Source organism: Pagrus major, chromosome 4 (assembly GCF_040436345.1).
Source record: "Pagrus major chromosome 4, Pma_NU_1.0".
Taxonomy (NCBI): domain Eukaryota; kingdom Metazoa; phylum Chordata; class Actinopteri; order Spariformes; family Sparidae; genus Pagrus; species Pagrus major.
In genome coordinates this window covers 37224360-37237373 of record NC_133218.1, presented here as the reverse complement: position 1 = coordinate 37237373, position 13014 = coordinate 37224360, and the positions used below count along the sequence as shown (strand labels likewise).

The 13014-nt window shown below is 40.0% G+C and overlaps 1 protein-coding gene across 1 annotated transcript in view; it reads left to right on the top strand.

The window, feature by feature from the left end:
• The first annotated feature begins 6127 nt into the window (after positions 1 to 6127).
• The window catches only part of LOC140994670 (multiple epidermal growth factor-like domains protein 11), a 108990-nt gene continuing 102103 nt past the window's right edge, over positions 6128 to 13014 (top strand). Inside the window, exons 1-2 of the mRNA XM_073464410.1 lie at positions 6128 to 6169; positions 12082 to 12215. Of these exons, the coding sequence (XP_073320511.1) occupies positions 12100 to 12215 (116 nt within the window). The 5' untranslated portion in view covers positions 6128 to 6169; positions 12082 to 12099. The remainder of the gene's footprint in view (positions 6170 to 12081; positions 12216 to 13014) is intronic.

The following is a 13014-nucleotide window of genomic DNA, read 5'->3' as shown; positions in this document are numbered from 1 at the left end:
ATATATGTTTAATAGTGTTACATGATAGGATGAGAAAGGAAGAAATTAATTTAGAAATATCTACGCCTGTCTTGGAGTCACTTTTTTTAACATTGGCTAACCTATGCTAACATTAGCTGTTATCTATCATTAGCTAATCAGTTATCAAGTCAGTTGCTTACCTTGAAATATACAGTTCAGAGCCAGTCAACAGTGAAGTTATGGCTCTGTAAAAAAACATTTTTCTAGGAGTTTCTGGGCTGGATATCAAAATGTGACCATTACCGGCAAATCTAGTGTTGCGGTTATGCACGTTATTGCATGTTGAAGACAGTGATGATCTCACTTTATGATCCCATATCGCAGTCATTTCCTGGAGAGAGAGTTGATTGTTGAGTCTCATCCCCAGATCGTCAAATACAGACGTTTTGGCTTTGCAGCTCAGGTCAGATGACATCCCAAAGTATCCAGTATTGCTTTAATTAACAGTTCAGGAAAAATGGCTATTGCATGATTTGTTATTGAAAAGTATTTGTGGATCTGACGGGTAAATATGTTCCATCTAAAATCATCCGCTCCACTCAGGCCCGGCCCGTTTGTTTGTTGTGAGGTCTCTCATGTGTCGTCTATAGAATATTAAATGAAGAGGGAGTGAAGGAGGGCACTCTGAATGATTATTGAAAAGCTCTGCTGCTCTTTTCATTGGATTGTGTGACAATAAAAAAAAATACAGACGATGACCACAGTCGGGGCCACGCATTATTATTCTAATAAAGATCTCACTCTGTAGAGATTTCTGGGCTGTCGTCGAGCCTGTTTTGCAAGTTCAATAAGAGCTAATATGTGAAAACCATCTGCAGTGAAATGCGAGAAGCCCTTAATCAACAAAAGTAGCGTGTCTTAAAGATAGAAGGGACTAAAGTGATCAATCTATTGATCGGAGCCATCAATACCTCCCTCCGTCCTCAGCTCCCCAGCGCCAATAGGTGACCATTGATCAAGGCGAGATGAAGGGTGAATGGGAGGATTAGGGTGATTTCACAGATTGGTGCGTTGGCAATTGAGCGTAGCTCTTAAAGACACAGAGAGTCGGCCTCTTACGGGTCACTGAGGTTACAGTCGACTAACTCCTAACTGCTCATGTGCAGAAGCTGCTGCTGTTTTTAACTAAAGCCTCGGACTGGAGTGGTGGTGGTGAGTCCATGTGCGGCTGAAGTGAAGACCGAACAGTGTTGATTAGTGAGATGTCTCTGAAATGAATCATCTGTTTTCTCTTTGCTAGAGGTCATCATCTGGCTGTGAGATGAGCCCCCTGTTAGTATTGACAGTTAGTTAGTTAGTGTTACATTTCTTTACGCTTCTTTTGGTTAAATATTCAGTTTTACGTTGTGAACCCACTGTGCTTATGCTGAAGATAAGGGGAAAGGAAAAGATGGGGATCACAGCCGGAGATGTCCTGACTTCTTGTCAGTTTTTTGTTGTGACAAACCGGCCCGCTCTCCCTCCCAACGGGCCCTGGGCTTCTACGTTTGACGCTGTAGTTTCCCCTTCAGCTTTGCTTTTTGAAGCGCCCTTCGAGTGCAGTAGTATAAAGAGAAAGAAGAGTCTGAGTCAGGGAGGACGGATGAGTCGTCCACTGAACTTTCCAGCCGGAGACGAAGGTTTGCGTCCAAAGTGTGGTTAAGAGTCAAGAGTGATTTCTTTTTCTTTTATGTTACATAAGTAAGTTAACGCATGAAAATGATGAACTTACATGACTCAATGTAGTTATTTTAACTGAAAGTATAATCTTTTCCTAAACCTGACCCAGATAGAAGAATTGTACCAGACGTGTTCATCTGAGTTGAGCCAGATCTCGGCAACAACATTGTTTTTTCTGTTTCGGGACTAAACCGCACAAATCTATCGGAGCTGATATGAAAGTCAGTTCAGAAACATGTAATGTGGACATGATCCGACTATCGCTGTGTGTATTGTAGGAATGTTAATGTGGTATGTGGACATGTATAAATGTGGACATGTCAGTGGTGTGCAGAAACGTTAACTGAATCATTTAGCCGTGGTGTCTGGGCTGTACAGTACTCTGACAGTGCTCATGGTTTATTAAACGTGTTTGAAGATAAACTGGCTCCTGCTTCCCAAAGATCTGAGGTGGAGTAATATTTCTTTGATGAACCGTTTAATTTATTTATTGATTCTGTTGAGTCTGTTGTTGATACATGTGAAGCATCCTTCTTATGTTGCTGAGGCATGTTGACCCACATACGCTCCATCCTGTCAACAGTTGAGGCTCATTGAACTCATATTTGGTTGCATTTGACAGGAGCAGCCCTTTAAACTGGCGCTGTTACAGTAAACTGAGCGCTGCTTTGCCATCATTTTAGAGCTCGGATTACCAAAGAGCCCTGAGAGACCGCTGAGGAGATCGACTGGTCTCTTTCTACTGTCAGCAAACTGTAACTCTCCATCACGGTGCGGCTGAGCATTGGCCACAGGGGAGCACACTGGTCAATGAAGCTTTGAGTCACATATTAAAGGTCTGCATTGCTGCAGAGTCTCAGACCGTGTGGACACATTTTGGTCCGACTGGCTGTCTGAATCAAGTTGTCGTGGGGGAAACCTCGGCTCAACATCATTAATTAAACTGTTGGGGACGATGACCTTTGCTAAGCATTCATTACAGGAAGCAGCCCATGGGACAGATATATCCATTGTGCCATGCAATGAGTGAGTTGTTACTGGGAACGATGTTTGTTAGGCCGTATTGAGTCGAGTGAATTGAACCCAAACTGTTGGACCTGCGTCTGTTCTTTTTCACAGTGTTTCCTCTCTTGCTGCAGTGGCAGTATTTTCTTCATTATTTCCATCTAATACCAGATTTTGTGCATTTACATCAGGGCGTCTTGTCAATGATCTATAACAGGACAATGTCTCACGAGTTAAAACTTTATATTAATAGAGAATTACAAAAAAAAAATAGTTAAAGCGAGCTGATTTGTATTCGTCTTTTCAACGGCATTCAAATAAATTCCACGTTGAATCGAGAAGTTTTAGTTTCTTTAGTAATCAGTTTCAATGGGACAGTCTGACAAACAACAGAACTTTCTCCCGTGTTTAAGACGTGAACGAATCCGATTCTGAAATGTCAGTAAGTCACAGGAGAATATAAGTCTCCATCATTATCATCATTATCTTTCTACGGCATACCATCCCAATAACCATATTCATGGGAGACCTTGATAGAAGAATGACAGTTTGCAAAAAAAAAACGTCCTTTATGTTAGCAGACTCCATCTCTAAATGTTAGATACTGTTTCTCTCCGTTAGAGAGAGGCGCTGAGACGAGGCACTCATAAAGTCACATCCTTTGGACTGTCAGGAAAATCCAAGTCCTTCACAGAGAAATCAGTCCAGCAGCATTTGACAACTTAAAGGATCAGTTCACCCAAAAATTTAACTCAGTCATCATCTCCTCCCTCCATACTGATGGAAAGTCAGGTGAAGTTTCGTGGTCCACAAAACATTTCTGGAGCTTCACAGTAAAACAGCGTTGCAGCATTCTGCTAAACAACTGTTATGTTTTTTTGCAAGAGGGGACCCGTAAAACGAGCTGACTCCAGGTCCAAAGTTCAAAATGTAGACAACAAAAGGCAGACAAGGAAAGTCAAAGTAAAATACTAAAGAGAAATACAAAACTAAAGACAAACCAGAAGCCACAGAGAACAAAACAGAACCCAGCAGACACGGACGAGCCAACAGAGTGAGGAGAAAACACACATGTTCACAGAAGAAGGATGGGAAAAAGACAAAGACAGGAAGTTGAAAGTAAAACATGACACACAAGGATACAATCTACAAAATAAAACAGGAAACAACAAACCAAAAACCCTGAACCGTGACAACGATTGAATGGCCACAAAAACAACAAACACCAAAAAAAAGGGGGAGAGATAATGACTGGATTTACATTTTTGGGTGAACTTTTCCACATCGCGTTACAACCCGCTCACATCTGGCCAATTAAAAAGTGATAACACATGTAGATGACTTTAAATTGTTACATAGAGCCCCTTTAAAAGGCTCTTCGGCTGTAGATGGCTCATCGTAGCTCCTGGAAGAAATCTGTCCAACAAAATATTTAGCCCCCAGATGAAAATTAAAGTCTTTCCCTTTTATAGTTCCCATAAAATCTAATTTAACCCAAATAAAATTGACCTTATGTCAAAATGATGATCTGATCTCCACATCTGCAATGACATCATGTTGTGCGAGGAGCTTTTTAAGTGGTACACTGTAAAAAATACTGTACGATAACAGCAATTTTCTGCATTTAAAATATAGTTTTGAGCTTTAATTTTACAATTAAACTTTTTTTCTTTAATGTTTTGCCTCTTAATATGTAATAAAGGATATTTACACATATAAAAACATTAAAATGACGTTTAACTACGGTCAAACACAAGATATCTGCCAAATAACAAACAAATCTATGTAACTACACAATATTTCTAAACACTTGTCAATAATTGTATTGTATGTAATTGCAGTAATAAACTTGAATGTAACATTTTCGATAAAAAATATCATTGCAAAATAATTTATATGTGGAAAAAAATCTGTAAAATAAGTGTTATGGTTGTATTATATTAAATGACATATTTGTTATGCTTTTTTACATTATACATGTACATTCACAGTCCTATTGGGTCAGATTATTGATACTTTTGTGGAAAATTACGTAAAATTATTATTGTGGCCAAACAAATTCACGATAACAATATTATTGTTATATAAGAATGTGTAAAAAATGCTATTAATTAAATCTATATTACATTTTTACTTGTTTACTTGTGTTTTGTCTCATTATTAGGCAAATAAATGACCCTCTAAATACGGCTGTAGGGAGGTGGAGTGAGTCTGTCACCATAACGTTAAAGAAACTGTACAAAAAGAAGAATTACACTCAATTAAAAAGGAAAAGAAACAAGATGAACTCATAAACAAAAGATGCACAAAGCAAAGGAGAACACGCACACATATATATATACATATTTATATATATATATATATATGTCTGTGGGATTATTCACAAGATATTATCATATGTTTGTTATTAACGCTATATCAATATTTCATTTTTTAATATCACAGTTAGCGTGAATATCGTGATATTGCGACACCCCTACTGTAGATAATTCCCATTTTGTAACCGAATATTCTTAAATTACAAACACTTTCCATGAGAAGAACGTTTTCTCTGCTCACATGTAACATAAACATTAAAAAAGATGACTCTTTTTTAAGAAACGGGAATCGAAACCACTGATCTGATTGTTGCCTGACTGTTCATTTTAATAGGATTACTTCAGCTTTAGCGTTTGTGTCTCTGTTTCACAGTGCTGCACGCTGTAATACATCATATCCTCTTTCCCATAAAGTCGTAATGCCGGTGTCTGTCCCACATCCTGGCAGCTCTGTCTAAGCTCACTGTTTGACAGCACTGCACTGCAAAACCCTGATGTTGAGACATTCATCAGGGCCGGGGAAATATTGTTTGACTAACAATAACAGTGTTTTTATTGATTTTTCTGTCGCTGTGAGTTGCTGCTTATGAGAAACAGCAGCCGATGAACACAAAGCCGACACTGCTGCCACACACATGGAAATGTTCCTGCACGTGAACATATTGTGGAGTAACTTTACTTTCCATGAGCTGCAGTGATAAAATATGGCAGAGCTCAGGTAAAACCCACTGCTGACTGCATGTTTGATGGTTCTGCTTTATCTCTGGGTTTAATCCTAAGGAATATCAGATGGGAGCGTCTACCTGTATGTGCTGAAAGTGAATTAATTTGTGGAAGTGAGTTCTCTGCAGTTTTGGTGTCCTCAGGTGCGTCGCAGTAGAAGGTGATGATTAAGACGTTATTGGCGGTGCAATGTTTAGGGAAAGCGACAGTATGTGTGGCGAGAACATGCGCTTTCTTTATCTGAATAACTTAAAAGATAGGAATATGTGTGTGTGTGTGTTCACGGTGATACTGTATATTTGTTCTTAGTGTCCTCCTCTCTGTCTTAATCACAGGTTTCCTGAGGTCCAGTCCCACCATTGTCATCCACTGGGGGTCTTTTCCTTGTGATAAAGCTCAGTGTCACAGCAGATTATCATTCATCACACTCATTCTAGCTCAAGGTAAGCTACATTTGGTTTGAATTGTTAATCTGTGGATATTTGTTTGAGCCTAGAGTATTGGTTTATAACTAAAAGAATCTACCAGGCCTCAACAAACACTTTTCCTGACCTTCTTTTCCATTTTGTGATTATATTTCTGTATGTTGCTTCACAGGTCAGGACTTGTTTAACATTTGAACATCCTAAATTAACCACCAGTAGCAGTTTAGCTGCTTTTAAATGAGCTTAATTGATTGTATTAACATAATGTTCATAACTCCGTTCATAACCAGCAGTTTGTTGACCCTTTTGCCTTTTCACCAAGACAGAGATATCATAGCTATCAGAATTTTACAATACCTGGGCGCCCCAGTAGCTCAGTTGGTAGATCATGTACAGAGGCCCTGTCCTCGCTGCAGTGGCCCAGGGTTCGAGTCCGACCTGCGGCCCTTCGCTGCATGTCATCCCCCCCTCTCTCATCCCATTTCCTGTCATCTCTCAAGCTGCCCTGTAAATAAAGCCATGAAAATACAAAATGTACCTCTGACTTGGAGTAATGACCTTAGGGTGATGTGGACTGTTTTTGTGAATTACAGAGTGATAGGCTACGACATGAACACGGTGCAAAACCTGGAAGTAAGGGGGAAACCGTTGGCCTCCAGTTAAATGGAAAAAAAAAAGCTCTCCTGCCAACTTACTGTAAACCTGCAATGCTTTAGAGCCGTTTGATATGAGCCTATATTTGACTTGGCTAGGGACTAAGAATGTGGCCACAACTGTACATAATTAGTACTCAAAAGTTTGCAGTGTGATTGGTTCGGCTCGGTCAGCAGAAGTGTGCACATTGTATCAGCCCTGCAACATGATCTGGATCTGGTGTTTTCATACCCAGGAAGTCGAGCTTTTCTGGCTTAAAAACACCACTGAGCAGCCTCCAAAGCTGTGTCCAGATCTAATGTGATGTCCTTGGTATCCCCCTGGCTGCCAGCTAAGTTAGGCTAAACTCCTTTTAAAGATGCTAACTTTAAGAAAAGTGACGTCAGTTTTTGAGGAGTTGGGACTAAGACTCAAAAATTAACTTTTCTTACAAATAGCACCTTTAAGCATTTTCTCTACAGGACGCACAGAGATGCAGTTTATATCAACCAAAACTCTCCAGTGTTTCTTGCAGCCACAACACTTGAGTGTTTTGGCTAATTTGTGAAATTAGCACAAATTCTGAAACATGTTAATATTTACTGCATGTTTCGTGAAGATGCCGTTCTGATTATGAATGTAATGTGACATTAACACGCAGCAGACAAGTGGAATACTATAACTAAAGTAAGGGTAATTAAGGTAACTGAAACTTTTTTTTTATTAAAGTTACGTGAAGGATTTTTCACATTGAAGGAAACTTTAAGAGAAAATGAACATTGAACTCACATGAGAATGATTGAGTTGAGCTCCAGTAGTTTGGGGTTGGATCTTGTTATTACGGCCTGCGTAGTATTCTCCTTGTTTCTCTGACTGGGTTTTGTGTAAATTATGTAGATTCTCCTCAAGTTTCACTACAGATCTCATCTATATGGACATTTTATTTATTTATAATCCATATTTTGAAAAGAACAAACCTAATGTTATAAGTCAGTTTGGGATGTCTCGGCCTTCACTCTGTATAATTTTGCCTCATTATAAACAAATCACACCAGATTCTCTGTTATTATCAAGACTGATGATCAACAGTGTTTTTGAGTGGAGTGCTTTTCTGCTTAAGTTAAATAATACCCTAAATTTTATATATCAGGAGCATTTATTATGTATAGATTGTTTTCTCCAGTTTCATTCCATCTGAATATCAGGGTGATAATATAAACATTAAAGAAAGGAGTCATTTTAAGGTTACATTTCCTCTAATTGAGCTCTGAACACGTCGGCAAAATGAAATCATCATACTGATGAAGTCTTCGTAGATGAACAATATCACACTGAGAAGTCCTTTTTATACTCGACCCATCACACATGCGTTTGTCTCTCTTGCTTTAATGTGTAATTATCATCATTATCACAGTTTTGTCAGCAGTTCAGTTGTTTCTGTCAAACTTAACTCATCATCTCTGTTGATTCGTCCTGCGGAGGCTGATTCTCTGCTTCCCCTTAATTACACCTGTCTGCAGCCTGTCTCAACAGAGCAGACACCTGTAAGAAAAACACAAAAACATCCAGCTCGTCTCACGTCTCGGTGTCTCCCTCCGGCTTTGCTAATACCACACATAACGAGGCCGCTCCAGCAGTGTGTCCACAAATGAACATCAGGATGTCACTCCTTCATGGGGCAGTGTGGGATGGAGACTCTGGCTCGCGCCACCTCTGTCACTCAGGGATTTATTCATCATCGGCACGATTTTCCAGGCCTGTCAGTGTGTGAGCGGCTCAAATGGCCCGATGGCATGAGGAATCAGGCCACCGTGGAGTCTTATGTCACTGTCAGGCCCACAGCTGCCGTCCACAGCACTCCAAGGAAACATTCATTGTGTCAACAGTTTGAAGATGGAGGTGCCTCGACGGAGATATTCGTCCAATGAGGCTGTTTGGAATATAAAAACATTTTGGTGATAATTTTGGACACAAATTTCCATCTGTATAGCCTTAAATTCCCCCCCTTGCATCATAGCCGCAAAAGTGGCGCTACATGCAACAATAACAACCGTGAAGCTTAAAATTGATGCTGCGTTGAATCCCTTTGAGATTCGGCACTTTTTCCCCCATTTGAGAATAAAAAAAGACAGCTTCAGTGAGGGCTGATGTTTCCCTGCTGCTGCCTTCACTGTCGAAGCTAACCTTTATGTAAAGCAGTGAGTGATTTCTGTGGAAACAAGATTGGTTATGTCAGACACACAACCCCACATTGAGCTGTTGCTTGCAGAGACGTGTTTACTGATTGGCATTCTCAGCAGTGCGTGCGTGCCCTGCTATTTTATTTGCATAAAGTACAGCGGATTTCAACTTTTTTCAACAGCGCTCTTTTCTCCCAGACCTGCATTCAGCCTCCCTCCCTGCGCTCACAAAGAAAATGACAGTGAAACATCCCGAGCAGAAGTTTCATCGCCTTTTGAATTGGGTGTTATATCGTTCACATTTCAGGAAATCTCCATACTACACCCTGGTCGCGTTTTCTTTCCCTGTTTCTCTTTGTGTTTTGACATTACACAGCGACCGTGTGACATCCTGCCGATGTTGTTTTTAAAAGTTCTGCTTCTGTCAGTTTTATTTCTTTACTTACACAGATTCATTTTTTATCAATGGTCCGCTCTGCACAGCTCTTCTGAATTATAGTAATCACATTTTTTCGCCTTTCAAACGGTCTTACAAGCAACCTGAACAACCATGCATTAAACATTTTTATAAATTCTGTTTCTGTCCGCATGCATTCCTAAGATTAAAGAGGAAACACTAAACAAAAACACTTTCATGTGGAATATGCAGAGGTGGGAAGTTACAAATACTTCATTACTGTACTTCAGTAGATGTTTCAGGTATCTGTACTTTACTTGAGTGTTTTGTTTTTTTTTACTTTTCCTCCCCACAAACATCTGAACTTTCTCCTCCTCACATTTTCAAAACAGCCTCGTTACTTTAGTTTGATGCATTTGAGGTGAATTATGGATTATTGTTATTTTATTGTTAAAAGGCGTGTTAGTGTCTCGTATCTGCAGAGATTTTCTTATTTTCTCACTTTGTTGCTGCTCGGGACGCTTTACCAACCCAAAATGTGGCTATTTGACGTCCTGGGAATGAGACTCAACAATCAACTACCTTTGTGGTGCGTTCAGGAACAGCTGGGACACATGCTATCTGTCAAGTCATCAGATAAAAAAGAGCATTGCTTCATCACCTGGACACTAGCGGTGCTTTATAGGCTACTATTAGCAACCTGTGCCCCCTACCTGCCCGTCTGCACTGATATTAGAGGAGCGGTGCCAAGTGCAGCAACTTCACTGCTGGACTTTAGTTAAATGTTGGGCGTCATATACCATCAAATGCATCACTGAAATATGTCAAAATGCAGGACTGTCATGCACAAATCAGCAAAAACATGTAACGTTGGCGAGCTAGCTACTTAGCAAACCCATGGTGATTGTACATGTAGCCCGCACACTTCACCCTGCACATCAGATCATGATCTACACTCGCTGAGTGGTCGGGGTAGGGGTTGTGTTTGAGTTGGGCCTTAATATCTAAACACATATTTGATGTGTCTGAATCTAAAGTACTGTACTGTCTCTGCAAACACTTAAAGGCTGCGAACAGATTAAATTAAAGTTAAGTGCAGCGTCTCCGCCACCTGCTGCTGTTTGATTATCAGCTGACAGAGATTGAACATCATCACCTCCTACCTCATCCGCCTCCTGCACTTCTTTGGAAACAAGTTTCCTTCTCATTGCTGTTGCATAACGAGCAGCACACTGACACAGCCAAATGGAGGTGCAGCCTATGAAAGAAGTACTCAGATACTTTGCTTAAAGAGTATCAAAGGTATTTGTTTTACAGAATAGTCCACACAGACATGATCAGATTGTTAACAGTGAATTATTGATGTGTCAGGAGCATTTTACTGTTGCTGCTGGTCGAGGTGGAGACAGTTTTAACTTCATTAGGTGGTGAAAAGTACTCCAAGTACAATTTCAAGGTACTTTTACTTGAGTATTTGAGTATTTTCTGCTATTTTACACTTCTACTCCACTGTGATTCAGAGGCAAATATTACTTTGCAGATTTCGTTTAGTAACACAAAATATAATCAACAAATAAATTGTGATGTGATATGATAGATTAAGATAAAACTGTATTGATCCCTGAGGAGAAATTCACAAGCTCCCCTGCAGAGAAACTATATAAAGTAGTTACACCACCTTTACCAGCTTCAGTCTTTAAGTGATGAACAGATCAAGACATCGATATTTTAATCAAATAATATAATATACATAATTCTGACCTCTTTGGGCCTCCGACAGTCATTCTCAGGCAGAACTGGGACGACCTCGTACACATCTGAAACAAAACACATGTCTAAAATCTAAAAAGGAGAGAGAGTTTTTTCATTGATCTTGGTGAATTTTCATTATCGGGATAATCGGGAATGTCCTCGCATGGCTTGATAAAGCTGTCCAACTCCATGACATACAGTCCTACATTGATTCCCTGATGTATTTTGAATTATCACAAGGAAGGACTTTCTCTTCTTTGTCTTTGAATCCTCCCACAAAAAATTATAAATCAGGTGTCTGTAAATATGATCCACGTCAAGGACAGAGAGCTGAGGTGCCCACCAGTTATTTCTGATTACCTTATTAAAGATTGTTTTACTAGTTTCCACTTTAGTGATTCCTGTAGGTTTTTGTGCCGAGTGTTAAGTATATTGTGATGGTTAAGGCAATAATACTGTGAATTACAGTTATTTGGGGCAGAATAATCATGACAGGACATGACATATCATCCCACGCTGACCCATAAGTAACTAGTAACTATATTTGTCAGATAAATGTTGCCAAAAAGTACGTTATATCTCTCTGAAATGTAGAGGAGGAGACTATACTACTGTGAAGTACATCAAAACTGTATTTAAATACAGTACTATTAACTTTCCGCCTCTGCCCATCAGTACAGTGCGATCCGGTGCAGTTATTTATAAAAATGGACTGCAGCATCGAAACAGTGTTTATTGTTTTGATGATTTTCCTTCCTTATTATTTTTTGGGAGATTTCAAACTGTCTGAAAATGTCCGTCTGTTTCCTTCAACTCTTGATGTCGGCGTTATGTTTTGTTCTCACACTGTTTTTCTGTTTTGCTGATTTTATTTCAGTAATAGTGGTCCTCGTATAATTCAGGTTCACAACTCTGCAGCGTATTAAAGGTGTAATCTTCCTCACTGTGTCTCTCTCTGCTTCTCCAAGGACGGAGGGACGAGGACAATGGGGGCCGGTGGGGTTTCCCCCCAAGCCCTGCTGTGGCTCAACCTGTTCGGTTTGATCGCGCTGGCATCGCCGCTCAACCCGGACGACCCCAACGTGTGCAGCCACTGGGAGAGGTGAGTTTCCCCAAAATCTCCAATATTCAAAGTGAAATAACACCCCTCTCCAAACACCGCAGTGAACTAATGGACTCCCCGCCACAAATCAAGACTGAGGGTTTGCCAATAATCAAAAGCAAAAAGGGAAGGGAGGTTTACTCCTGGGGACATACTGGGGCCATAAATTCAGAGCGATGGTAATGTGACTGCTTGAGTGGTCTCACCACTCAGTGCTGCGCTGAGTAAAAGCACAATGTCATTTCTGATGGGAGCGACACAGAGTGCAGGTGCTCTGATCGATAATCTCTCAGTGTAATCAGTAGGAATTGTGGAAATGGATATTACCTCCGACGACTGTTACAGTTTTCACTTCATGCTAAAGGTTAGACTCAGTTCAATAACCTTTACTCCACAAACTCTCATTGTCGGGGTGTTTTCAGCACAGAATGACAGAAATCAAAAGTCAGGTTATGTCAGGGACTCTAGAAAGTCCTGAAAGGTTTTTTGAAAAACAAAATTAAAGCCTTGAGAGCTCTCTGAACGAGTCGATGGCTTTTAAACATTTCTCAGACTGAACAAATAGCTCCACAAGGACACACTGGGTCTGTATTCTGGGATCAATACTTCACATCCTGATGATCTTTTTTTGAAGGAAATGTTAGTGACTTGATGACATTAATAGAAAAAGAAAGTTACATCTGTGTCCGTAAGCTTTTAAGATAATGAAATATAAGACTATCCTTTGTAACGCTTTACATAAAACATTTCACCGTCTCCTCTCCTTCATGCTGATGGAAAGACAGGTGATGTTTCGTAG